Below are 27,707 nucleotides of genomic sequence, written 5' to 3' on the forward strand. Positions count from 1 at the left end.
GGGACTCTCACCTCCAGGCCATTCAAACAGCCCAGTACTCACTTCGGATTGTCCGGATTGTCCGAAGCCAAGCTGGCCGCCTCACCCTCTTTTGATTCTAGCTCAGTCCTTAGTCTTAGTCCTGCAGAACCATCCCCCGGCACCACCCCCCAACCCCAGCATCCCAGCCCGAAAACAATCGCCCTTTGAGAGAGGCTGCCAAGCCAGGGGCCTGAGCAACCAGGATGGAGGGATGGAGGCGGGTGAGGTGGGGATGCGGGCAGGGAAGACGCGCTCCCACTCCTCGAGCCAAAGCTAGGGGTGCCTTGGGCCCAGCCCGAGGCCATTCCAGTATCCGAAGCCCAAACCACCCCAGCGGGATGGCCACGGCAGGGAGCGTGGGGAGGTGATACCAAGCTCGGGGAGGGGGTCCAGCGCCGGCCCCCTCCTCAGCCCGCGAGGTTGGTACGGACCGCGTGTGGCCCGGGTCCCGGCGGCAGCTCGCGCTCGCGGGGGCGGGGTGCGTGGGGGCGGGGCGGGAGGCGCTGTCACAGCCGCGGCCGCGCCGCGCATCCGCCGCCGCCGAGGGCACCACGCGCTAGCCCGCTCGGCTGGGCTCCGGCCGCGCGCCCAGCTACCCGGGCCCGGCCGGCCCGAGCGTCGCCTCTTGGGGCCCCTATCACCGCCCCGCGCTTCGCCTCCCGCGCCCTCCGGTGCTCCGGCCGCCGCCTGGCTGAGCTCAGAAGCCGGGCCCTGGCAGCTGGCCGACCCGGGCTGCGGACAAGCGGGCTGACGGCTATGAAGTGGCCCCCGAGGGCACGGAGCCGGAGAACGCCCGGAGAGAGAAGCGCGCGTGTGGCAAGACAGCAGCCTCGGGGCGCTGTGGCCAGGGCATAGGACTGCCACCCGTTATGGACCACTCCGGGGACGATATGGACTCGCTGCAGCAGGTCAGTGTCCCGCGCCCAGAGCTCCCACCACCGCCGTGCACAGAACCCCTTTATGCGCCCCCATTAGTACCCACGCCATGTCCGCCTGCGTGCTTGGTGTGTGTGTGTGTGTGTGTGTGTGTGTGTGTGTGTGTGTGTGTGTGTGTGTGTGTGTGTTGCACAAAATGGGGACAGCGGGAAAGAGGGCCGGCTGGCAGGGCCTGCAACCTGAGGGGCTAGGAAATAAAAGCTAGACTTCCAGAATGCCGCCTGCCCCGCTCCATCACGATGAAGGCAAGAGTCTTCTAACAACTGGTCTTTCTCTTCGCTATTCTGTCCCTTGCCACCTCAGCAGGTGGTTCCTGGTGGCCCACGGGATCACCAGAGTAGGGGTCAGCTGTAGCCGCACCCCTGCTCACCAGCAGACACCCCAACTGCTCTGCCTTTCCTGGGCATTTACAATTTAATTCTTTTCTGGGGAGTCAAGTGCCTGCCAAGCACCTCTTCTGTGAATGCTGAGGAGCTGAGAGATGTCAAAAGTGACAGCGATGAATCCTTGAGTCCTTCAGTGCAGCAAAGGAGAAGGAGGCGGGACCAGGTCATGACTGTCCTCTGTGCACTTGATCATACAAGTTCAGGAAAGGGAACCGAGATGTGAGGCAAGAAAGAAAAGTATCAGATCCAGCACCTCGGGGACGGTATCAGCCTCACAGTAAGAAGCTCGAGGGGTCAAGAGCACCAAGCCCCGCCCTGGCCTGCCCCTGATCCCGGCCCCAGGAACTTGGTTTTGCTGGGCTACCACTTTCTCAGTGAGATCTAATCCTGGCAGAAGCTGGATCTGAGATGGCCCCCCAGATTTCTACTGAACAGACCCTGAGAAGGGCTTTTTGTTGACAGTGGCTTCCCCGATGCTTGTAGAGTACTTCGCTAATGGAGACCTGTGTAGCTGGAGTGCCCAGCAGGACCTTGATCTCGGACTCTTTGGCATTACAGTTTCAAGTGACTGAGGTGGACACCCGTGTGCCTGGCACAGAGATAGTGTGTGTGTGTGTGTGTGTGTGTGTGTGTGTGTGTGTGTGTGTATGTATACGCGGCAAGCACACGGCTTCAGAAGGGACTGGTGCTGAGGTGGATATTTAGCTGTGGAGGGCTGTTGCTCTAGGCTTCCTCTCCATACATCTCCCTTTCCCACGGAGAGTCACCACAGAGCGGGGACTCCCTGTAGAACTTGCTCAGTTGGTGATCACCATTGGCCTTCCTGAACCAAACATCAAGTCCTTTCTGTGTTCCTGCAAGGTACAGATACCTTCCTGGGAAACCCTCACAAAACCTTCCCCATCGCTCAGTTCACTTCCAGGATCTCCAAAGGTCCCAGGGTTGCATTCCATCTCCCCATCTCCATCCCTTTCAGCAAGAGAAAAATGCTTCCTGGGGAGACAGGACCAGGGATATGAATGCATTTGCGCCCCACTTGGCACTGAAGCCATTGTCTTGCGGCTCCCATTTGCATAGATGCTCCCTGAGTGTTTGGGGATTATCCTGTGCCTATGGGCATGGTTGCATAGGTGCTTGTGTTTCTGGGGTGATGTGCTAATGCATGCTTCACCTACCTGAAGCCTCGGGCAGGTAAATCACAAGAGAGGTCCCAACTGCTACTACCTGTGGCAGAAAACAAGCTACCCAGAGGAAGAAGCTCATTTCTTCTGCTCAAGCTTTGCAATAGACTTGGATTTTCCCCCACAGTTTTTAGGGAGGACCAAACCTAACATACCTTCATGATATGGATCCCATCCTGGTAAGCTTTTACAAGGATAAGAGATGGAAGAGGGTGAGCTGACCAAGGAGCCAGCCTCTGGGCCAGAGAGGCCGGTGGTGGTCCCATGTGAATAGAGGAGAAGAGCAAGGGTTCCAGGGCCCCCCTCTGCCTGACAACTGTAGGAGAGGCCAGGCCTCAGCAAAAGGAGAAATCAGAGACTGAGAAAGGCAATGAGGAGGCAGAGTGAAAGCTTAGACTAGATGCAGCCTTCTTCTGCAAGTCTGCAGCATCCCCCTGAGAGGCTCCTCACTGGACTGTCTATGGAGAAAGACTCTGCTTGAGTCAAGGTGGCTCACAACAGGGGTAGGTCATGGAATCAAAAGCACAGTGTTCCGGGACTATGAAGGAAAGCCACCTGCTGTGGCATCCATCACCCAGTGTTCAGAACTGGGCCACCTTCTGGCCTTCACCAACCTTACCTGAACCTGGGATGTAGCGTGATGGGGAAGGAGGCAGAACATGGGCAAGGCTGACACCTAGGGAAGAGGGAGAGAAGCCTCTTTCATGTAGCATCCTCCTTGTCAGAGATCTAGGCGAGAAGATCTTAGGAAATCCCCCACCACCACCAAAAGACCAGCAAGGAGACATGGTCATGGTCCAGAGGTGACAGGCCCCCAAATGGGCTTACTGGGGTCCTACCTGTCAGTACCTCTGTCTTTAGCTAAGTGGACTTTGAGAAAATAATTAGTCCTTTCAGGCATGTTTTCCTGACATTCTATAAATTGGGGAACTATCATCTTTTTAGACTGCTAAGGACAAGGGCCATGAGTGTTAATTTCATTTATATATTTTATACATGCTCCTCCTTCCCCTGTTCCTCCAGTATCTGGGTCTCCCTCTCACCCTTGACCCATGTGGATATCTAACCTCTGACTTTGACTTGGACCCCACCCTTCCTGATCCAGAACCAAATTCCCCAGAACATCTCCCCACTGAAAAGCAACAAGAATGATATTTTCATATCAAGTGACTTTTCATTGTAATCATCTCATATTATTGGCGAGTGGCCATCTAAAAATTTTTTGAGATTCATTAACACTCTAAATCTATGACCACTTCCTTCCTCTCCGTGCTGAAAAGTGACTATCTATGGCCAGAAGTCACCCAGAATTCACCGCGCTTGCGTTCACTCTAAGTGCCTACTGTGTCCCAGGCACTGCACCTGGTGATGAGGACCCACTGCATCAAACAGTCTAAACCCTGTGTTTTCTGTTTAGCTTTGGGAAGGTTGGGTGGATTGCTTGCACTTTTCCCCCTGCAGCTACAGCAAATTTACTTTTCTAATGAGGTTTAGCTCTGGCCAATATTAAAATGAGTCTGCGCTCCCTGTACACACACACACACACACACACACACACACACACACACACACACACACATACACCAGCTGACAGCAGCACAGTAGGCAGGCTCTGCGCCAAGTTCCTGGCAGGGATTAAGGCTTTGCCATCACCAATAAGCCCCAAGGTGGAGAATCTAAGTCCAGATCAAGAGCTGGGTGGGTTGGAGAACTTACCGTGCCCAAGGAGTCGGAGGTCTTCTGCTCAATGTGCAGAGCCATGGGCAAGATTTCTTTCTCCCTGTGTGCATAAACTGTCCAGTCCAGTCATGTGCCCCTGTGAAGGAAAGGGGACCAGTGATGGAGGGCAGAAAGGACAGAGACAAAGGTCTTGATGCTCAGGAGAGACCAGCTCCCCATTTTCACAGTGTGGCCTGGATCCTAGGGGTGAGGCTCTGTCTTCTCTATCTTGCTTGCCTTCCTTATTGCCAGGGCAGAGAAGGATCTGACCGCTGGGGCCAGATCCAACTCTCTGGGCTCAGGATTGCTGCTCGTTACTTGACTGTGCTTCGGAGCTCCGGGATAACCAATGCTGGGTGTAGAGTGGACCACTTCCCTTTGCACACCAAGCAGCCCCTCACTGCTCCAGTCATATTCAAGGGCTCAAGAGCCACCTGTAGCCAGTGGCTACAGTCCTGGACAATACATTCAGAATGCTTGCCTGCAGCCCACAAAGCTCTTAAACTGCTCTTTTGACCGCGCCTCCGCACAAAGGGTTTGGCATGGTGTGGTCACAGGAGCCACAGAGGACAGACTCTGATCCTGCCTCTGCCTCCTCTTAGTTCTACGGCCTTGGGGTGCTGCTTACCCTGCCCGTGCCTCTGATTCCTCACCTCTAAAATGGGAGTAATATTAAGATGGTGAAAAGAGAGATGAGTCACTGTAGTTCATCATGCTAATCGCTCAGAACGCACAGGAGCGGGTGCTTTTTTGTTTTTTTATTTGAAAATAGAAAGCAATTTGTAGTCTTCATTTATTTAGCAATTCACAGAAGCGCTTGCAGAGCAACCCACTCCGTGCCAGGCTGTCTGCCATCAGCACATGGCCTTGCATGCAACACCAACCCCTCTGGGGCCTCTGTCTCCTGACCTGAGATAGAATTCAGCCCTGAACATAAAATATGACTGGGATTGTGTCCTTACTTTAAATGACTGCTGCCAGATTTAAAAAAAGAAAAAAAAAAAAGGAGGCTGCTTTTGCTGTAGCGTCTAGGTTCATCCACAAAGTCAGCCACTGTGACATCTTGCTGAGTGGGATAAAGGGATTTGAGAGGGCTCTTCCTAGGCCTATTCCATGCCTGGTCTTAAGGGTAACAACACCAGGAGGCTGTGTCCCTGAACTCTATGGAGGCTGGAGGCCAGGAAGGGTTGCTGCCAAACAAGAATCAGCCTCCACCTACCCAGCAACTGAGTGAGTGAAAGAGCTGGCTTAACCCTAAGTTATTGTCCCAGCTCTGTCACTAACTCACCCCGATGCTAAAAACTGAGAGGTGCCTGTTTCCTCTTCCAAAGTCTGAAAGGCAGGAGCCAAGTGGCATCTGCCCACTCAGCAAAAAGTCACATCACATAGCTAGCCCCTCTGCCGCACACACCTGGAAAGTGGTGTCCCAGAGATGGAAGTGGCAGATGAGGAGAGCCAGCAGGGAGCCCCTGAGGAGCCTGTGCATGGATGCTTGGGCTCCCCGGGCCACCAGGCTTCTCCCAGCACTGGGCTCTGTGACTCCAGACTGTTTCCTACACTTGAAGATGAGGGAACGGATGCCACTGAGGCTCCACCCTTGTCTCAGGGCCACTCGTACCTAAGTGTCTCCTCCCATAGTGCACGCTAACTTTCCTAACACCCCGATGGCCTGCCTTTGGCGAAACAGGTGTGTGAGGGGTTGGGATCCTCCATGGCTTAACATCTGGTTCTGCAGCTTCTAACTACTCAGAGCCCAAATCTGCAGGCTTCTGATCGGGGTCTTCCTCACCAGCCCCCCCCCCTCATTGTTGCCCTGGGACCCAGTCAGAGCAGAGCTGCGTCCAGGAGCTGTTCTCAGGTGGTCCCCTGGGGTGCACGGTGAATGGGGTCATCCATACATCAGGGAAGATGCTATGCTGTGCTTCGGAGACATTTCCATGGTGGTGCTCGTAGATAGCTCTTCCCCTCAGAATCCTTCACACCCTTCCTATGTGCCTCATCAGTTCTCTCTCTCTCTCTCTCTCTCTCTCTCTCTCTCTCTCTCTCTCTCTCTCTCTCTCTCTCTCTCTCCTTGCCCAATGGCCTTTGCCCAAAGGCCTCACGGTAGAAATGACACTGTCTTCAGAGGCTGAGGGACTGCCCAGCTGGCATACACACTGCTCAGCCACAGGCCCAGGACCCTGGCTCCGCGGCCTGCTTAGGATGATGAACAGCCTGTAGGCGTGTGATTTTCTTTCTCCGTCAGAGTTTCTGAACTTAAGCTGACTTATGACTCTCCTAACTCATCACTTGTCGATATTAAGTTCTTCTCCCCGTCATAAATCTCCCTCTACGTCTCAGAGCAAGCGGCCACTATTCTCGCCTCCTCCCCTGCCAGGCTGCAGGCTGCCACCTACAAATACCCATTATTGTAAGGGGTACACCCATAGGTGCGCTTGTGCTCTGAACTGATTTCTTCTTGGTGACATTTCCAAGAGACGAACCAGAAAGGTTCGGAGAACTCACCTGTAACCTCATGGGGAGCCAAGCCTAACCCAGCTTCAAGGGAAGCTTGCTGGACCTGCTTCTTGTCCTTGTTGGCCAGGTCTAAATGGACCATGAGTACAACAAGCTCCTTTTAATTTATTGTGTCAAAAAATATGTAACACAAAACTTAACCATCTTAACAATTTTAAGTATACAGTTCAGTAGTCAAATATAATGACTGTTTCATAAAACCAAACTCCATCTTGCAATTTGGAACCTCTACATCTGTTAGACAGCACCACCGCTGCCCCGTGCTTCCATCTTGCTCTGGGTACGTCATATGGGTAGAGCTTACAACATGTGTCCTTGTGTGGCCCGTTTGCTTCTCTTATAATGTCCTCAAAGTTCATCCAGGCGATTCAGAATCGCCTCCCTTTGTAAAGCTGAGTGATATTCCCCCATAGACACATGTAACATTTCATTTAAACGTTCATTCAGTGGACTGGTTCTTTTCTGCCAAGCCATGGAGAACAGAGTGCTAGATCGATGGCAGTTGGCCCCAATTGCCCTTCCTGATACAGGAAAGACCCAGAAGATATATTGGTACTCAGCGTGAAGTTATGTGTCAAATGCCATGGGAGTACAAAGCGGGCAGGAGAGCCCCCATTTTATCTGGTGTCTGTTTGGGCCTCTGGCCTCTGTTCCCTCCAGAGTTGTCTACACAAATGTACAGGCCACAGAGGGATGTCCTGTGCCACCAGCACTCCTGCTGTTTTCCCAGAGCCCTGAAGGTGAAATCTATCTGCCCTTTCAGGATCCTTGTTTGGGGCCAGAGCCCATGAGGCCCTAGAGAGCCCTCTGCAGGGCGTAGCAGGCAAATCAACCTTATACATGTGCCTTTGTGATATTCAGGCTTCTTTGCAGAGAGGCAATCAGTGATGCACATCCGCGCTGCAGCTTGCCATGTAATATATAGTTCAAGACGCACATAGATAGTGTCAGCATACTCTCCACATGCGGGAGTTAGATTTAGGGTGCCCTCCATTCATCACTTACACACCTTGCGATGAACCACGTGCTTGCAATGAGCGGCACACACAAGCTGGCCGCTCTGGCTAATAATACCCTCACAGGCATGCTCACCCAGCCGGCTTCAGCACATCATATTAACTGTTTCTTATCCTGTCGGTAGGGATAGCTGATGCCACACGGCATGGACCTTAGGGACAGAGCAGGCATTCTAGAAGGGAGAGCTTGGAGTTGGGAGGTAACAAGAATGAAGATTCCCAGGAACCTACGACCTGAGATAAAAGGACAGCGAAGTTATTGCATCCAGGAGTACCCAGCCCGACGTCCCCAGTGATGTACCCCCCCCCAATACCCTAACGGCTTTGGCCATAGGACCTACAGAAAGAAACCCATAGTCCTTCTTTAGGCTAGAGAGGCATGCAGGGTTACCCTGTGCAAGAAGAGGGGAAGGAAGAAGCAGTCTTTAGCAGGGGTCAGAGCACCAGGGCAGGCACAGTGTCTGGTTCTCATCTCCTCGGGCATTTATTTCCAAGCCTCCCTTATTAAGCCCGAAAAAGCAGAGCTATAGGGAATGGGGTTTTGGGGTATTGTTAAGGAAGCCAACCGTGAGCAAAAGCAGGGTGAACCAGGGCCAGAGTGCCAGGTTCTAGGCAACGCTACCTTTCCACCCATGGAAAGCCTACCTGCCCTGGGCCACCCTCATTTAACATTCTGCTGCATGCCAACCATATATATTCCCAGGAGCTGGCGTCTCTGCACTGCCTAGCTTTATGGAAGGAAGAATATGCTAGAAAAACTACCCAGCAAGTAGTTTGTACTGACCCCTGGGAAATAACTGAAGTGTCCCCTTTCCCTTCGTGGTGGTGGCTTCCAACTGACTTTTTAAAGTTTTTGTTAGCATATATTAATTTTATGTAATAATGTTTCATTATGATTTTCATGCATATATAAAATGTATTTGATGATGCTGTTTCCCTCTCACGTCCCATCTCCCACTCCGGGAGCTCTGTTTTTGAAACAAGGTGATAGTGCCGGCTGCCAGTGCTATTATATTTTTCATGATCTAAGTAATTTTAGTGCTAATTGTGAACCAGATGCTTCCAATGGATTCCCTCAAAGGACTACAAATAGCCCTGTGAGGGTTATAGTTAAGGAAGCTGAGCTGCAGAGATATTGGGGACAGTTCCGCTTTGTGTTGGGCCCTGGGCCCCAGGTGGGAATGCACAGGTTTGACCTGGAGGACAAACATCAAACCCAGCAAGCTTTGAGTGTGATGACCGTACATCAGAGATGCTTGGGCTTGGGGAGGGTGAGGCTAGGGAAGGCACAGAGCTCAGGGGCATCTCGCTTTGCCAGCACCCTTCTCTCATAGATACAGCACAGACCACAGCAGCAAGGGGGTGGGGGGTGAGGCAGAAAGTGGCCTGTAACAGCATCAGTGTGAGAAGGACAGTGCTAGGGGAGTAAACGAGTGTCAGCTGACCCACCCTCCCCTAGAACAAAAAGCCCTACAATAACATGAAAGGCTCTGCATGCTCTTTCAACATACTCAAGGTTCAGACACTTGGCTCCAGGGAGAGACCCACCCTCTGTTCCTTAGCCTGCCTGGTCCTGGTACCCAGGTCTAGTAAGGATGGAGTAAGTCTCCATATCAGGCTCCATCTTGTATATGGACACCGTCACCTCCACTTCATTCAGGCACCAGAGCCATGGGCTATCCTCTGTCTTGAGGGTCTCGGAGGGCAAATGCAATATCTCTCCCAGCCTCCGAGCCAAGGATGGTAGAGGCATTGCAGTGCCTCTCGGTTTACAACCATTCTCTGCCAACTGTTGGTGCACGGCAGCCTGGCACAGGGAGAGATGTGGCCTCCTGGCCAGTTGCCCACATGGCTTCTGCTGCTGCTGTTTTGGAGCAGCTGTAGCTCTACTAGTCCCCACTGCCTGCCTGGTAGCAAAATAGGCTGAGTTCCTCCCCTGCAAAGCAGGCATCCACTGGCAGTACTAGCCCAGTGGGTATTCAGTAACTGTGGAGCCAGAACCACAGATGTCCTGAGTAGCCCACAGGCCTCTCACGGAGCACTAAGCATTGCAGTAGGCTGGGTGGAGAGATTCTCCAAAAGCAGACCTTTGCCTTACCACGTAGAGTCTAAAGGCAAGACAACGCCCTCGTGTGGTCTCTTTGTGGCATGGAATGACTTGCACTGCTGGTCCAGTGCTGGTCTCCAGGGAGCAAGGGGAGGGGGAGGATACGAGAAGGCTCCTGTTTGCAGCAACTCACACTCCCTAGCTCTCAGAGCTCATAGCACAGGAGGGAAAGACAGCTTTTGGATCTGCTAGCTCCTGAAGGTTGATCATGAAGCCTGGGACAAGGCTGGGCACTCATTCAGGGATGAGGAAAAAAGAAACGTGCCCATCTGTGCTCAGCACTCACACTCCACTTGGCACTCAGTCCCACACCTGCATTAGGATTAAGCAGTGGGTCCTGGACCACTGGTGATACCCAGCTGTCCCACAGTCTACGTGCGGCTGATCTGTTAGCTCCTGTGAGTTATTCTTACTACCTTGTCACACCTTCAAACCAGTCCTGTTTTGGATTTTTTTTTTTTAAAGTGTAAAGTCACACCAGCCCTGGTGAGCCAGAGGCAAAGGAAACTCAGTTTCTCAACTGCCATTTGAGCATAGGGCTACAGTAGCCAGTAGGGAAGAGCCCTCTGTCACAGGACTAAGAGGAAGGAATTGCCACTCTCGGGAAGAAGACTGTCCCAGCAGGAAGTTAACAACTGACTTTAGCTAAAAGAGCTGTGGTACAGTCACACTACCTGCTACCTGGGACATTTAAAGAACTATAACCCCCACCCCTAGGCCTAGGCCTCAGCTTCCTCATCTATTGCAAAAAGAAACAGAGAGAAAGAGGGGGGCCTACTTGGAAACCACCCTCATGAAAGTTTTAGAGTGCTGCCTCCTGCTCCAGCGCTGCAGAGAGAGCAAGCTGGCATGTTGACCTCATCCCTTTTTGTGATAATCCCAGGCCTGAGTGTTGGAAGCCAAGGGCACAGGAGACACCCTTTCCTTCCAACTGGGACTCAATCACAAGAGTCTCCGAGAGGCAGTAACCAAAGCTAAGCCGTAAACTCATCGCAGGTGGCATGCTAGGCCCCTGCACACATGTGCACACATACACATGTGTGTCAGGAAGAGAACCCCTTTCCTGAAGCCTCTCAGGACGTGCTCTGTGGTTTGCCATCAGCCCTGATGTGCTGTCAGGATGGAAAATTTAGAACCAACCCTTTCCTGATTTAAACTATAAGCATTCACACCTAAGAAGATGAAGGGCAGGGACCTGAGACACTCTCATCAGATAAACTCTTTCTACCCCATCAGCGTTATGAGGGCAGTAGGTAGGAGTCCTGTGGCTGATCTGATACCACACTTCCTCCTCCTAGGGTCTGTGACAGCCACTGGACTCAGGTGCTCACCCTCAGGCAATCAGACAGTGACAGGAACCTGGCAAAGAGAAGCAGGGACTGTGGAGGCCACAGCAGGGAGGCAGATTAACATCTGAAGGGCCCTGGGGTAAAAGATGCCCTGCTGGGCTTGCCCCCAGAGCATTTATCAGACCTCTCCCTGGGGCTGGCCTTGGCAGTGACTCTGATCCATAGGTTCATGGCATGTGATAAAGCCAAGGTTAGCCCTTGAGAAGAAGATAGTCTCTTACAATCCCAGACCCTCTTTTCCTGCACTTCTTCTTTTAAGGGATCCCTAGAGGAGCAGTGGGTTTCACTGGGAGTAATCAAAGGACAAGCTAGGAATCCCATGCCAGACCCTTCATAGGCTGGGCAGATCATGGTTACAAAAGTGTCTGTTTATTGGTACCAAATACATGCTAGATTGTTGGTGCTAACATTTCCCTAACTACCTAATAACATACGTAGGGAAATGCTGTCTTATTCCCATGAGACATGGGGGCTCAAAGGAGAGGAGAGGCCCACAAGATGCACCATTCCTCCATGGATCACTCCAAGAAAAGGAGAGCAAAAGGAGCAGGCAGAGAGGTGATGGAGATCACAGAACCTATGGCTTGGCTGGTCCTTGATGTTAGCGGCGGGATCTGTGATGAATGGGCAAGAGCTAAGGATCTCAAAGAATGAGAGGACGACCTGGCAGTTTGGGGTAGGCAGCCAGCCACTAAAATGGCCCTCATGATCTGTCACTCCATGTGTTCATATATCAATATTCTCCTGTTTCTGTCACTAGCCTCTAACCAATAGAACATGGCAAAAAAAATTGATCTGTCACTGCCACAGTTCCGTCCATCATATAGGACTTTAATCAGCTCTGGAGTCTCTCCTTGCTGAGTTTACACAATAAGAGGTCAAACAAAAGAGAGCCTTATGACAAGGTGTCATGGCATAGACAGGCCATAGGAGGTAAGCGCCTGTGCACCCAATGCATTTTGCCAACAACCTGAGAAATCTTGGAAGTAGGTTCTTCCCCAGTCAAGCCCACAGATAGAAATGCAGCCCAGTCAATCCTTAAATGAGACTTCAGTGACCCAGGCTTGGAGGCCTGATCTCAGACTCTGAAGATGGCAAATAATTGCTATTTTAAGTTTCTTGGCACATGGTAATACATTAGCCAGCAATAGCTAATGGATCTGCTTCCCTTGTGCGTGGTGACATGCCCTCCCTAAAGTTGGCATGTCTTTCAGAAGACGCAAGGAAGAAGAGGTAACAGAATGAAGGGCCACAGAGGTAGGAGAAACTGAACCTCTCCCTCAGATTAGGATGTGAGGTTCTTTGCAGGCAGGGACCTTCTCCCACACCGCAGAGGCAAGGGCTGAATGGCCCTATGCTAGCCAGCTGCTGGCCAATAACTGGCCATTAAACACCTTCCCTCACTGACCACTGACTACTGTCCCTGAACCAAAGCAGTCATCAGCCACATGTCTACTGAGTGGCACCTCCCAACTGGTGCTCCTCCCTGGACCGCCTGGCCATTTCCAGCTGCCCTCAGTTCTCCAATAGCTTTCCAGTTGCTGTGACCTGTTTGGCTCTGCCCATCCTCAAGAGCCAAACAGTGAGTCGTCTGCTAATGCCCTACCTACTCCTCAGGATGGGTATTTGATGGCTCCTCAGGACAAAGTACAGGTGTTTGATCCAGGTCCCCCTGTGCATTAGATCTGGGGAAAGTGAATGTTTCACCTGTTTTGGTCTACGAACCGCTAGCATGACCCAGGTAGCTTCAGGAAACCCATTATTTATTCTGTTTAAATTTCTGCCATAGACTAGAGAGGGCTTATTAGCCTTGCAGAGAATCATGCTAAGGTAAAACCCAATTTTCATTTTTAACATAATCATAATCTAAATCTAATTCAAGGCTGTTTCCAGAAAAGAAAAAACAAAGGAATTACCTTAAAAAAAAAATCAACACACCATGTCGGTTTTCACAGTGTTGGGCTGGAAGAAAATAAAACCATACTTTACACACCAAATCTGGGGTGACATAATGTCCCCTTCTCCCTGAGTCCTCAGCTTGGTTTCCAAGCAGAAAGGAGACAAGATGACAGGAGATCAGAACCTCATGCTGTCCTTCCTATCAAAGTACCACAAGTGCCAGGCATCAGGAGCCAGGACACAAAGGGAGGATGCCATTTCCTGCCCTAGTCTTCCTCTCTTCCAGCAGCATAGAAGTAGGGCAAAGGCAGCCAAGCGTGGTGGCACACCCCTTAATCCCAGCACTCAGGGAGGCAGGGGTAGGTGGATCTCTGTGAGTTCGAGGCCAGCTGGGTCTACAAAGCGAGTCCAGGACAGCCAAGGCTACACAGAGAAACCCTGTCTCAAAAAAACAAACAAACACAAAACAAAACAAATAAAAACAAAGGAGAATGAAGAAGCCCTAGAGCCTCAAGAGCTTTATAGTTCCTTCCCGAGGCAGAACTCTCCAGTGAGTCGGCTCAAGGAGATCCAGAAGAATCCATAGAAAGGAGGTAGAGTGGATATTGAAGGGAGAGGAAGCCATGGTCCACAGCCTCACCTGCATTTAACACTGGGACGCTGGGCCTATCAGGGAGCTTCTCTAAGCTCCATGCCCTCTTATCCAAGGTGGGGGCAAGGTCTCTTGCCTACCAGGCAGAGCTGTTGTGACTATCAAAGAGCTGGGCTCTACAAAAATGCCATGTGTTAAGGGAGGGTTCAGAGTGGAACTTTCAGAAGGCCCCTCCCCTTTCCTTTCCCTCCCTTTCTCCCTATGAATGAAGAATAGGAGGCGCTACCAGCCCTCTATGTGTTCCAGGGGTCGTCACAGTGGGGGCAGCCAATGTCTGTGCCCTGCCCCGCAGGAGAGACTATGTGGGCCCAAGGCAGCAGTGCTGTGGCTCAAGGGCTGGGGCTGGGTTAATGAAGTATGGATTGACTAGGCTGCAAGCTGATTAGCTCTGGCATCGGGCTTTTCCTGAGCAGCGCCTGCAGAATCAATACTAATCCCTTGATCCCATTAGGGGCTCCTGTAGATCTCTGGGACAGAGTCCATGCCTCTGCTTCTGTGGAGAGGCCCTGTGTAGGGAAGAGAGATGCCTGGTTGGGGCCAACACCTCATCACACTTACATTCTTTACAGTTTCTCCTCATCCTTCTGCTTTCACCCCTCTCCCATGGAGGGCCAAGAACCTCCCCAGTCACCAGGGTCACCAGCTCCAGCTCCTCCTGAGACGATGGCTGTGATGTTGTGTATAAAAAGAGGTTCAGTCGCCTCTGTCAGTTCCCAGGCTCCCCAGAAAGGTTCCACATTCTTCTACGCATATGGGAAGTGTTTTATTGGGTGTTTTGTTTGTTTGTTTGCTTGCTTGCTTGCTTGCTTTATGATGCTGAAGATTGATTCTAAGAACTCACACATACTAAGCAAGAATTATCTCACTGAGAATAACATCACATTGCACAGTCTGGAAGACACATCTTCTCTTCATGGGTTTTCTAATTGAGAAGTTAAATGAGAGAAGTTAAGTATACAGAATTGCTGGGCATAAAGGCTTGATGCACAATTAATACTTTTCAAGTGGAGATCAATAGCCAATCTTCAGGTACCAGGGGCATTGTTTAAACACCTGTGGGCTCTGAAGAAAGCCTTCTGTCTCTGTACAACCAGCCAGCATTGAGGCCCACCTCACACACCACTGTGGTCTTCTTGGGCCAGCGGCTTCTGGTCCATTCAGCTTAACTGTCCCTCCAGCCTTGATAGAGCTCTCTGTTTTGATCCCCAGACACCTCTAGTTTTCATCTGTAACCCACAGCACTTTGAAGCCTGTAGCAAAAATCCTGTGACTAGCTCTCCCCAACTACGCCTATCTCCAAGAGTTTTGGGGGTTTTAGTGTGACCCAGTTCCATAGGGAGCAATAATGGTGGCCCTCTGAAACCGACTCTGGAATGGTACCCTTGCCTTGTGTAGGACATGTCTTCATCCTCATAGAGCCAAGTCATCATAGCTTCGGGTTATTTTTAAAATGATTCCAGTCCGCTTCCATGCTTTAAAGCTAAGAGCAGAGAGCAGGGAGGTGAACGGTGTGAACACAGCCCCCCCACCCCCCGGGGTGACATGGCTTGCTACTGTCCTAGCTCTTGCTCCCAGTCCAATAGATGCTCCTTACTTATGCCTTTCCTATTGCACCCACAACATAGCCTCTGTCCCTGCTCACGGGATGCTCAGGGGAGCGGGGGCTCCTCATGTCCCTACTTTCCGGGAAGAGGGGTCAGAAGTCACTGGGTGATATAGAGCTTGCATGTGAGCAATGGCATGGGAAATCATGAACACAGCAGCCTCGCAGCACCCACGCTTCTCCACACAAACACGTCCCTCCTCACCACAAAGCCCCTTTCAAAAGCTGTTCGTTTCTCAAACGCCCCGTTCTCTTCACCTTGCCTCCTGCTTTCTCCCAGCTTTCTATCAGTTCTTCTGCCCACCTCAGCCAAGGCCCTAAAACCATACTGCGGTCCATGCCGATGCCACGGGCAACCACCGCATTCTTCCTAGCCTAGGCCAAAACCATAGTCTATGTGTGGCAAGCCACCTTGGTCTCTGAGCCCGTTGTAGGGCCAGCCGGCACCTCTGGCCTCCTGCCCACAGCCAGGCACCATTGCCATTGGACCCGTCCCCTGCTGACCAGATGGTGTTCTCCAAGTCTGGGGGTGCTCTCTGCTCTACTTAATAACTGCCTGGTAATTAGCTCCACGAGCTTGCCACTATGCTTATAATAGCCTCCATTAAAGTTATGGGGTTTTTCGAGCTGTAATGGCTTCCAGAGTAATTAATGCACAACTGGGTTTATTGCTAAATTTATTTTTAGAGCTTGTCTCTCTGCCTCCTCTCTCTTTTCTTTCATAGATTTTTTTTTACCAAAAAAAAAAATAAAAAGTAATAGAATCAGACATTCCTAATGGCCCGCTACATCATGCCCACATCCCTCCCATTGTCCCTTCCTGTTCCTTCTTCCTGTTCTAGCACCCAGAAGATACTGAGAACCATAGTGCCTGCCTCTCAGGGTAGCTGTGAGGACAGCACAGAGGAGATGTAGGAACATTGTCAGCCATCTTTATCGTTGGGCACCATGAACGCTGTAGGAAAGCCAGTCACCATACGCAGTGCAGTAGACAAGAGGAAGGCTGAGTGAGCCACAGGTCTAAGCAGCTGCCCGGAAGAAGAGGCACGGAAGCAGGAGAGCAATAGGCTGAGCCCACCTCCCTTCTTCTGCTTTCCCAACCTAGACTCAAACCCTTCACCCAATTTGAGAACCAGACATTTCTGAAGCCCCAGCTAGATGTGGCCGCCCTGTGCTGGTCTGTTGTTTGTTCCTGTAAGAAAATACCTAAGGCCGAGTTGCTTATAAATGAAAGGAGGGTTTTGGGTTTTGGGAGGGTTTTTTTTTGGGAGGGATGACATGCAGCATACAGGCTGGTGAGGAGTGTGTGCTGCTTCTCCTCACAGAGGAAAGCAGAAGAGCAAGTGGACGGCCATGGAAGAGAGGGGACGTGAGGGGTGACCCTGCTTTACCACAACATGCTTTCAGAGGGTTGAGAAAAGCATTCATCTCTGTTTTGGGGATGGGTGTTTTTGTTGGTTGGTTGGTTATTGAGACAGGCTTTCTTTCTCTCTGTTGCCTTGGCTGTCCTGGACTCACTTTGTAGAACAGGCTGACCTGGAACTCACAGAGATCCACCTGCCTCTGCCTCCCCGAGTGCTGGGAACACAGGTGTGTGCCCCTGTGCCAGGTTCATTAGTTCTTCTTAATGACTTAATCAGGACTTACAGGCCTCACCTCGCAACACTGACACAAGATAAATCTCAACCTGTGTTTCAGAGAGGAGAGACTACACGAGTGGGGAGCTGCAGAGGATGCTGTGCCATAGCTCAGCATTTGCTCCCTCCCGAGTGCCCCACCGTTAGCCTATAACATGGCATTTAACCCGCTGCTCTCGTTTCCTAAGGAATGAGGTGGAGGCAGATGACACTGATTCTAGAAGCTGTGAACCTTTATGAGAAGGGCTGGGTGTAGGATGCTGGCTTACCCAGGGCGATGCTCTTAAGTAGAAAATAAAACTTGGCCTCCCAGAAGACACCAGGACTAGCAGAAAGAAGACGTGAGAAGAAGAAAATTGCATTCTAGTTCCAAAACTGGGTCACAAAAAGTTCTGGTTGACCATAACTGTCAACATTGGCAGAGACCAAGAACGCATGTGGACTGGGTGGGGCAGAAAACATGGCCTCTGGGGTGACTCTCAGGGTGACTGTCTAGCGCCTAGTGATGGGCTCTGGCGTGTTGAGCATACTGAGGGCCAGCCAGAGTGTTAAATGCTCCTCCCAGCCATGGGCCCAGCAGCATCTGCATAGGAAGAGAGGGGAGGAAGAGAAGGCAAGGGGGTGATCATTCCCAGCGGGGCCATGAGCTGCTTACACTTTCTCTCCTGTCACAAGGGAAAGCCAGTTCCCGAAAAAGTGTCTACAGCAGACCCTCTGCCGAACCAGGAGAGAATTCCATGGGCCGTTCAGTAGCATGGGTCTTTCTTGGGGCTCTCACAGCTGCCGTTTCTGACAAGTGTCTCCCTACTACCTGGCAGCTCCTTAGAGAACAGCCCTTCTCCCTCCCTGTGCTGATGCTCAGCCCTCACCTGAGGCTCATCCTGTGAGAAGAAGATGCTCTGCAAGAATCCCCCTCAGACATAAACAGAGGAGGGCACTTGGGACCTTTCCTGGTGGTGTCCAACCTTATTCACCTCTGCTTATCCTTGAAGGGGGTCTCTTAAATATGACACTGGGCCAAAGCTATGAAGAGACCACCAATGCCACTATGAACATCATAGCAGCCAGAGTTTCTGGTACATATCTATGAGGGATGACCCTGAGTGCTTTCTGAGAATTAACTCATCTAATTGCGAGAACAGCTTTGGAAAGCAGGTGACTGGTCAGTAGTTGAGAAACCAGTGCAAAGTTGATGGAACTGGCCAAAAGCCACAGCAGATGCCTCTAAGATCTGTGTCCTTAGACACCGCATCCTACTGTTCTTGTACAGGTCTGCATGTCAAGGGAAGTTCGTGGGCTCGTTCACCCAAACAGCTATACAAAAAAAACAAACAAGCAAAAAAAAAAAACAACAACAACAACAACAACAAAAGAAAAAAAACCTCTGTTGAGGGATAACCTCTTGAGTAGGCTAGCCTCTGAGATCCATGTCCACATCTCTGGCCCACCTATCGCTGTTCTCTCTTGCAGGTATCAACCTCTGAAGGTTCCTGACCCTGCCCTGGACTACTACTACTGCCCCCTTCGCAGGCTCCCATCAGGCTGGATTCTGCGAACTCGCTTCCGCAATGGGTGGGTGTGAGCGCTGGTGAGAGTTACAGGCCAGTGTTCGGCTTCTGCATCCCTGTGCCTGGCCGGCCGGCCCATGCCTGTTCTATTTCTCCCTTGTGCTGCCGGCGGCGTTCCGTGGCCACGCTCCCCTGACCTTGCCACCGCTCAGGGAATGAGGAGCTGTGGGTGCAGCCAGCCTTGGAGATGCCGAAGAGACGGGACGTCCTCGCCATTGTCCTCATCGTGCTTCCCTGGACACTGCTCATCACCGTCTGGCACCAGAGCAGCCTCGCGCCTCTGCTTGCTGTGCACAAGGGTGAGCCCACCCCTACCCCAACCCACACCCACACCCACACCCACACCCACACCCTGGCCTGGCTTTGGTAATAAAAGCTACCCCGCTGTCATTCTTTCTACACCTGCCCCGCCCCCCGACCTTACCTTGGGGGAATCTGGGGCCCTCTAAGACTCCACTGAAACCATCCTCCTGTTCCCCTATCCTTCTTCCTCTTCCTGCCCCCCACCCCACATCTCCCACACACGCGTTGTTTTAAGCACCTGGGATTTATTATAATCAAGTATGACACAATGCAGACAGACACCAAGTCAAGTGGCTTGAAGAAGCAACTTGTTGCTCTCAGTTCTTAAGAGGAGTGGGTATGCCATGATACATGAGGCAACATGGGGAAGGACTGGGGCTCTTGGTCAGGAGGCAGCGGGGGTGAAGCAAGCTCAGACAGAGCCTACACTGTGGTCATTACACATAGAAAAGAGCGCAGAAGCAGCCAGGTGGGCTTAGAGGCAGATGGTTTGGTTTAGTCAGATTTTCCTTTTTTGAGATTACTGATATTACAGCTCTGATTGGCCTAGTACTCAATACATAGTCCAGATTGCCTTCAGACTAGTGTCCTTCTAGCTATGAGTCTTGAGGTATCTTTTTTATTCACACTCAAATCTCCACCCTCAGGCCTTCCTTGCCTTCCACCTCTAGCTACCTTTCAGTCAGTCTTAACTAAAGCTACCTTCTGCCCCAGCAGCAGTTCACACATTGTAGTGTGCACCATCTTTCCTAGGAGCAAGGAAAGAAGACGGTGCCCAAGCGGTTCCCGTAACAGAGCAGTGCCCGGGAGGCTGCTATGGTCAGAGACCTCAGCTGATTTGGTTACAAAAGTTTGCAGTTCACAGCCCATGCTGTGCCCCCCACAATGGAAGGCAGGCAGTCCTTCAACCCCCCTGCAGCTCCACAGCCTTCCTGCTGTGGTCCCACTGCCCTTGCTGAGCACTCGGGTCTTCTCCATGATGTCATCCCCTTGCTCAAAAGCCCAGGGCCACTCTTTGGGGCTTGTCAGATTAGAATCATGGTTTTTCTGTGAATACATCATTCCAGAGGAGTTGAAACTGCCATATATAAAATGACATAATGTCTCTTGTCCTCTGGGCAGAGTGAGGGTCAGAGACATCACACCAAGAGCCTTTTAGGATTCAGAGGTGCAAAATCCCTGAAGGCAGGGTGAAGGATGGAGGGCAGGTTGCTGCCAGCCCTAACACATGGAGAACTCCTCAGGACACAGGCTTCCACCTGTTTAGGATGATCTGGATAGCAGAGGGCTATAGAAAATGGCTCTGAATCTCCACCCTAAACCCTAGTTTCCAAAATATTATCAGCTACCAGATAAATGAATTCTTATATCCTGAACACTGTCCCCTTTCCCCTCAACATTGTTTCTTTTCAATTTAACCCAAAAACTCCCCTTTGATGAGCTATATCTCTGCCAGTGTCCTTGGTTCCCCTCCCCCATCCCCACCAAGACACGCAGCATTTGATCTATGGCCTGGGTAACACACTCCATGTCTCTGTGACATTAGCTCGTAAGCACTCCCTCGGAGACAAAAGTTGATCACTTGGTCTCACCTGCACTGGACTCCACCTTGCAAAAGCACCTGTTGTTAACTGCGATGGCAGGACAGTCGGAGAGAGCAGTGGGAGATGTGGCCCAGCCCTTTCATGCGGCTTGCTCATATCATCCTCACCATAATTATGTGGAGCCACAAAGAAGCAGGTTAGCCAGTGTCCTGCCCAGGAGTAACTGTTCCTAGTCACAGTCCAAGCCCTTGATGTGTGTTGTTATCTATACAATAACTCCAGCCAACAGATGCTATTAGCTAATATTGCTAGCTCCATTTTATGGCCACTGAAGTCAAAGCACCAGAAACTAAGAAACGTATTCTAGGTCACACAATTCGTCACGGCAGGCAGCAGAGTCTGAGCCTAGGTTTCCAAGTCTGCCCTCCGGCCACTAATAGCCTACTGAGATATGTGTGAGCAATGAGCACTACACTGTATTTGACTCGTGAATCATTCAAACCTAAGTGTGTAACTCGGAGATCAGGGACTTGATGAAGACAAGAAGGCCAAGAACCCCAATTGCTCTTCCTAGTAGCCCTGCCAGGTTCCCCAAGCAGGAAACAGACCCAGATGTACAGAATCTTCAGAGCTGCCCAACTTGGAACTGGTTACTTTAAAATAATAAGAAGAAGAAAGTAATCCCGCCGCACCCCCGCCCCATGTCTGTGAGCATGCGCCCAGAGGACAGGCTTCTGCAGGTATCAGTGTCCCTTCATGGCCTTTTCAAGGTGTAGATGTGAAACCCTTACTAGACGCTAAGACAAGAGAGCTGTTTATAGATGCGAGGAGATACATAAGTGTGTCTAGAAAGAACCAATTGGGAGATTGACACCAAACTAAACAAACGCCTACTAAATGGAAGAATGTAGAAGCTCAGTGCTATCCAGGACTCCGAAACTGTATTGACGCCTATGAGTAAAACCCAGTGGAACCAAATGCAGGAGTGAAATGCTATGCTGTGCACCCAAGTCCCGACAACTCCTCACCTAGGCAGAGCAGTTCGCTTGACTAGAGGGTTTGTGGGGAAATGTAAGTTTCTCTGAGATCCGAACTGCGCTGTAGACACCCTCTCCCACCACACCACAGAGCATGGCTGTTTCTCTCGGCCATGTGGTCAACTTTGCCATATGAGGAAGAAGTCAGGACACTTTGCCATTTAAGACCCAGTGCATTGAGGAACTGGAGATAGATGACTGGAAGGTGGCCAGCCGCCTTCAAATAGCTACACACATGCCAAAATATGATGAAAGGGTCATTTTATGTCATCACAGGAATCCAAACTAGGAAAATTTCTCATGAGAGTTCCAGGACCACAGGTTGGAACCTCAGGTCTAAAGACAGAAGTGAGGAGGCAGGTGCTGATATTGGTTCTTCAGAGGGGCAGAGGACAGGACTGTCTTGGAAGGGTGGGTGACTTTGAAAGCCCTATATCAGAGCCAGGCCAGCACCCTCGTCCCCTCCCTCCCCGCACCGCCTTCTCCCACCTCTGCAGATGAGGGCAGTGACCCCCGGCATGAGGCACCACCCGGTGCGGACCCTAGGGAGTACTGCATGTCTGACCGAGACATCGTGGAGGTGGTGCGCACAGAGTACGTGTACACAAGGCCGCCACCATGGTCCGACACACTGCCCACCATCCATGTGGTGACGCCCACCTACAGTAGACCGGTGCAAAAAGCAGAGCTGACGCGTATGGCCAACACACTATTGCATGTGCCCAACCTGCACTGGCTGGTAGTGGAGGATGCTCCACGCAGGACGCCACTGACATCGCGCCTGCTGCGCGACACTGGCCTCAACTACACACACCTGCATGTGGAGACACCACGCAACTACAAGCTAAGAGGTGATGCCCGAGACCCTCGCATCCCACGAGGCACCATGCAGCGTAACTTGGCCCTGCGCTGGCTGCGAGAGACCTTTCCACGGAACTCTACTCAGCCGGGTGTAGTATACTTCGCTGATGATGACAACACCTACAGTCTGGAGCTCTTTGAAGAGGTGCGCTGGGGACCAGAGGAGGGAGAGTGCCAGGTGGGGCTCCAGCAGACTGAAGGATTTGGGGGCCATACAAAGATAGGAGCAGAGGACTGGCCCCATGAGGGGACAATATGGCACGTTTAGGCACATACAGGGAATATTGGGCACACTACAGAGAACTGGAGAAAGAAATGGGAAAACCTCAACACGGGTTAAAATCTGCCAGGTGTGGTTGCCCACACCTGTAACCCCAGCACTCAGGGAGGCAGAGGCAGACAGATCCCTGGGAGTTCGAGGCCAGGCTGGTCTATAAAAGTCTAGGACAGCCAAAGCTACACAGAGAAACCTTGTCTCAAAAAAACAAGAACACAAAACAAAACCAAAAAAATAAACAACAACAACAACAACAAAAAAAAACCAAAGCAGGTTAAAAGAACCCAGCCTGTTAAAAGGGCTGTTGAGGCTTGTAGCTCCCAAACCATCATCTGGGCCTTCGAGGTTTGTTCTCTGAAAGAGACTTTTTTATGGGTCCACTTAATATGGCCACCGGAAACCTCTTAGAAGGACAATTTGAACATCTCTGTTAACTTTTGAGGAATAAGGCTCATTTCAAATTTTAAAATGACAATATTGGGAGATTTTGTACAAGGATTAAAAAGAGCATTGGGCCATATAGAGAAGGTGACCAACATCTTGGCTGAGAGATGCCTTGCACGCAGCCTGGGTAAGATTCCTCTAGGGGTTCCCTTAGAAATCAGTAGCGGGTGGCCTGGAAGCCAGAGTGGGAGGGACCCACACAGGTAACCTTATACACTCATTAAGTGATACACCTCCTGTGGGAATGCGTAGCATTGTCATCCTAGACCCAAATGTCCTGACTCAGGTTCTCACCTTGTAGATGCGCAGCACACGGAGGGTGTCCGTGTGGCCTGTGGCCTTCGTTGGTGGCCTGCGGTATGAGGCCCCACGGGTGAATGGGGCAGGGAAGGTAGTTGGCTGGAAGACAGTGTTCGACCCCCACCGGCCATTTGCAATAGACATGGCTGGATTTGCCGTCAACCTGCGGCTCATCTTGCAGCGAAGCCAGGCTTACTTCAAGCTACGCGGAGTGAAGGGAGGCTACCAGGAAAGCAGCCTCCTTCGGGAACTTGTCACTCTCAATGACCTGGAGCCCAAGGCAGCAAACTGCACCAAGGTAAGACTCTCTTCCAAACTGACAGCTAGTAATACAAGCGCACACACACACACACACACACACACACACACACACACACACACACACACACCACACCACACACACACATACATACACCACAACACACATCACACACACATACACACACCACACACACACACACACACACCTCCAGACCTTCTGTTGATCAGTGGAGAAGACAAGGCCTCAAAATAGCTTTGCTTGTCTACAGTCTCCACCTAGGATGTAGCTTACTCTGTGTAGGGTGGCCACCATGATAGGTTGGCAGGGAAATGGGGAAGTGTTCCCACTGAGGAGTTCCAAGGATCACTGACTCTCCGTAGGGTTATCTGTGCTCCATGACTGCTGCTGAGCACATACATGCACATGCTAATGCAGGTGCACACTTGCATACATGCACATATACATGGCACATGCATGCCTGCATACATGTGCATGCACATATACACATATGTGTACACACAGGCACACTTGGGAAATCTTGATCTGTGTCTATCTACTAGGTTTCTTGCTTCCAGAAGGTATTTTGAGTGTGTCACATTTACAAACAGAAAGAATGAGTTGGGGGGCGGGGTGGATGGAAATAAAGAACAGTTACAAAATGGAGCAAAGGTGGGAAGGGAGGGAGCAGAAGAAGTACTTGCCGGGTGTGGGAGGGGACAGAGGGTGACAGAATGAGCTGAGCACCGCTTGATTTCGTGTCTCTGGATATGCAGATCCTGGTCTGGCACACGCGGACTGAGAAGCCGGTGCTGGTAAACGAAGGGAAGCAGGGCTTCACCGACCCCTCGGTGGAGATCTGAAACTAAGACGCAGGTAGGAGAGAAGGCCAGAGTGGCCGGGGCCAGGTTGGGATACGCCCTCCATCTCTGAAGAGTTTTCCTTTTGATCTTTAATTATGGGACATCAGGACCAAAGAGGGCAGGCAAAGCAGGAAATACTATGGCCCCAACAGCAGCTGGCACTTCCATCAGCATAGCTGATCCCTTCTGCTGGCATCGCTTTCCTCCTCCGTTGCTATTGGCGTGCTGGCCGTGGGGTGTGGCCCACGGTGAGGGAGTGCGGGATAGACCTGTTCATGTGGCTCTGGGCATGACTTCAGACACACCGCACCAGATCAGGGAACCTGCACCTTTCGTTAGCAGGTCAAAGGACTCACTAAGCAAAAGCCCTGGAACCCACTCCCACGCCAAACTTTTCAGCTTTGGCCTAGTGTCGTTTTCTCTGCTCCTGGCTCTTTCATACACGGAATGGGCTGCCAGTGCACTGAAATCAAGCTGTGGCACATACGTCCTATGAAGTAGTTTTGATTGTTTACATCCCATTGGGCTAGGCCACTGTATCCACCTACACTTTAGAAGCGACAGTGCTGTCGGAAAAGCCAAATGACTTGCCCAAAGTGCAATAGTGTACAATAGTACAAGAGATTTATGCCACGTGACTGAGGAGGCCAAGTATTTTTGAGGGACTTTTTGTCCTCTTGCCTCTTGGAAGCACTGCTTTCAGGATTCACTACTCCAGACCCTACCACAGGTCTGGAAGCTCACACCAGACAAACAGCTTGATTTTCACCTCAGTACATCTGCAAGCGCCATGGCTGTGGGACTACAGGGTGTCATCCATGAACTTAAAATCCTCGACCAGGGCCTCTTAGAATGTGTCAGTACAGAGATGCACCCCACCTTCTGCCTTCATGGGTCACTAGGAGAATTTCCATCACTTGCTTTCCAAAAGGTCTCCGAGGGGAACTCAGAGAGGCTCTGTGGAGGCCGCTAGGGTCTCAAGGTCAAGCCTTCTGTCCTGCTTGCAGTCCCAGCTCTACCTTACCCCAAGCTGAAGCCCGTGTTGTTCCTACTTTCCCCACACAGGAATCTCCTTCTCAGACCCTGAATCTCCTTCTCGGCCTTCCATCCTCTCCCATGGCTGACAGTCTCTCTGAGGCAGACTCCCGAGGAACGGCATCACCTCCTGTCTATCCTGAGGGCTTCCGAGAGAGCCTGGCTCGATGCCAGGATAAGAGACAGAACTTAAGCACAGAATCCCAGACCTGTTGTTCGCTCCATCAGCACGGCCAGGGGGCTCAAAAGACCCGAGGGCTGGGGATTCCAGCTGCCAGCAAAGCCTACGCTCAGTGCGCCCCCCCCCCCCCGGAAGCTCCCTGCCTTGATGGGGCTGTGTGAGCAGGTGGCCCTGCCTTGGAGTGATGCTGGAGCGAGGGCGGTCAGAGAAACCCCACTGTCAAGTGCAGCATGGCTCTCCGTGGTTCCCTGCTCTTGGGCCCAGCATGACTACACAGCATGTGCCCAGCCCAGGGCATTCTGAAGACCAGAGAGCAGCCTGGGGCATGAGGATGCCCCAACACCCGCTCTTCCTCAGAGCTGCTCCCAAATCAGAAATACCTCTGGCTCTCCTCTGGTTCATGTTTACAGGGCATAAGGCTGTCTTGGATCCCACCTGGCACCCAGCCCTGCATTGGGGGAGCCTGGGCCTACCTGCAGCTCCCCCTGTACCTCAGGCTGTGGGAGAACAAAGCCCCTTGTCCCATGTCCCTCAAGCCTCCTGTGCCAGAATCGGCAAGGTGGTGGGCCTAGAGCCAGCACAGGTCATTGATTGACCTGGATTAAGAACCGAGTCACCCCCAATGTCTGCACTGCCTCCCCAGCACCCCTAGGCTGTAATGCCCCTTGCCAGGCTTGGACTAGGGAGGCAACCGCCCTCCTCCTGGAACTCCTGAGAAACACAGACCTCGGGGGCTGGAGATTAACAGTCATAGAAAGGCAGAGCTCTTCCTGAGAGAATGTGAGGCGCAGCTACCCCAGCCCTCTCCCACTCTGGTTCCTGTGAGGGGTGTTTTAGCAGGGAACTCAGGGGCAAGAGCAGGAAATGTCTGAACCCAGAAAGACCTGAGCACATGACTGCTTTGGGAATCACTCAATCTTACACACAATGGGAAAGCCTGCAAAGCCAGCCTGCCTTGTGCCCACTGCCCGCCCCCCACCCCAGACAGAACAGTATGCCCGCGCTGTTGCACCCACCCACCCAAGGAAAGCATCTGCATGGGTGTCCAGCATCTGAGAGGCCCCTGGTCCTGGATGCATGGGGCGCCCTCTGGTGGTAATCTCACTCCAGCTCCTGCCAGTTGGAAGCACAATTTTCCTCCCAAGTGGGGAAAAAGGGAAGGGCGCAAGCCCACCGAAGAGGCGTTTATTTTTTAACTGCTAACAGCTCCCCCCTCACACTCCATTAAAACTCATAGGACAGGCCCTAGAGTCATTTAGAACCCACTCTGGGGTGGGTGAGACTCAGTCCACATCTCTAACATTCAGAGAATAGCATCCGCTGACTATTTTGAAATGGATTTAACTTCCCGCAGCCTTCAGGAAACCACCTGGTGGAGTCGGCCCCCACAGCCACCTTGTAGGACATTTCCCTCAACCATTTATACTTTGGATATCGCTTTGAAAATTTACCCCTTGGCATCAAATGGGTGGCATAGGAGAGGGGCACAGGGCATCCATCTGATGAGTGGATTTACATCTGGGCACTCTACTGCCCATTCATAGAAACTGTCAGTGAATGCCAAGGTCAAATCGGCTGCTGAGGCTGCCTTCTTAGCCAAAACCCAGTGTTCCTTTTTAGGAAACTGAAAATGAAAATAACAAAATGGGGAAATTTTTAATGTTTTTTTTTTTTGGCAGATGCTAATTCAGTTGTTTTCACCTATTAGCCTCTCTTAGCTGCATGTGAATTTATTTATAATTACAACCCTGGTGGACTGCGGCCTTCATCTTGCTGGGAATGAGTTCGTTGTGAATCAGAACTGGGTCTGACAGCTTGTTCTCCAAGCCCAGGCTGTTCCTTTGCTCCCTCACTGGAAAGCCCCATGACAGAGGAGACAAGCCAGGGGTTCAGGAGCTCCATGGGCAGAGGCTGGTGTGAGGGTGGAGCCCAAGCTGCTGCACCATCTGGTCTGTTTTAATTTAACTGTATTTAATTTGTTTTCAAAATTAAAAGTCAAATATGGTTTTTAA

The 27,707-nt window shown here is 51.4% G+C and overlaps 1 protein-coding gene across 2 annotated transcripts; it reads left to right on the plus strand.

The window, feature by feature from the left end:
- The first annotated feature begins 567 nt into the window (after positions 1 to 567).
- On the plus strand, positions 568 to 27,707 carry B3GAT1 (beta-1,3-glucuronyltransferase 1). 2 transcript variants are annotated; one of them, XM_084781553.1, is made up of 7 exons: positions 568 to 929; positions 18,494 to 18,611; positions 18,744 to 18,890; positions 21,973 to 22,481; positions 23,359 to 23,655; positions 24,393 to 24,492; positions 25,545 to 27,707. In XM_084781553.1, exons 3-6 carry the CDS (start codon positions 18,779 to 18,781, stop codon positions 24,477 to 24,479), a joined length of 1,005 nt encoding a protein of 334 aa, XP_084637679.1. In that variant the 5' UTR covers positions 568 to 929; positions 18,494 to 18,611; positions 18,744 to 18,778; the 3' UTR covers positions 24,480 to 24,492; positions 25,545 to 27,707. The 2 variants fall into 2 exon arrangements, with proteins under 2 accessions (XP_084637679.1, XP_084637678.1); XM_084781552.1 differs by having other exon boundaries at positions 18,494 to 18,595.

Source organism: Acomys minous (genome assembly GCF_964271855.1).
Source record: "Acomys minous genome assembly, chromosome: 5".
Classification (NCBI taxonomy): domain Eukaryota; kingdom Metazoa; phylum Chordata; class Mammalia; order Rodentia; family Muridae; genus Acomys; species Acomys minous.

Bases quoted from the DNA above. Each gene is read 5' to 3' on its own strand.
- B3GAT1 (XM_084781552.1), top strand. The intron at 22,482-23,358 runs GTGCGCTGGGGA...CTCACCTTGTAG, and splicing joins GTCTGGAGCTCTTTGAAGAG to ATGCGCAGCACACGGAGGGT. The intron at 23,656-24,392 runs GTAAGACTCTCT...CTGGATATGCAG, and splicing joins AGGCAGCAAACTGCACCAAG to ATCCTGGTCTGGCACACGCG.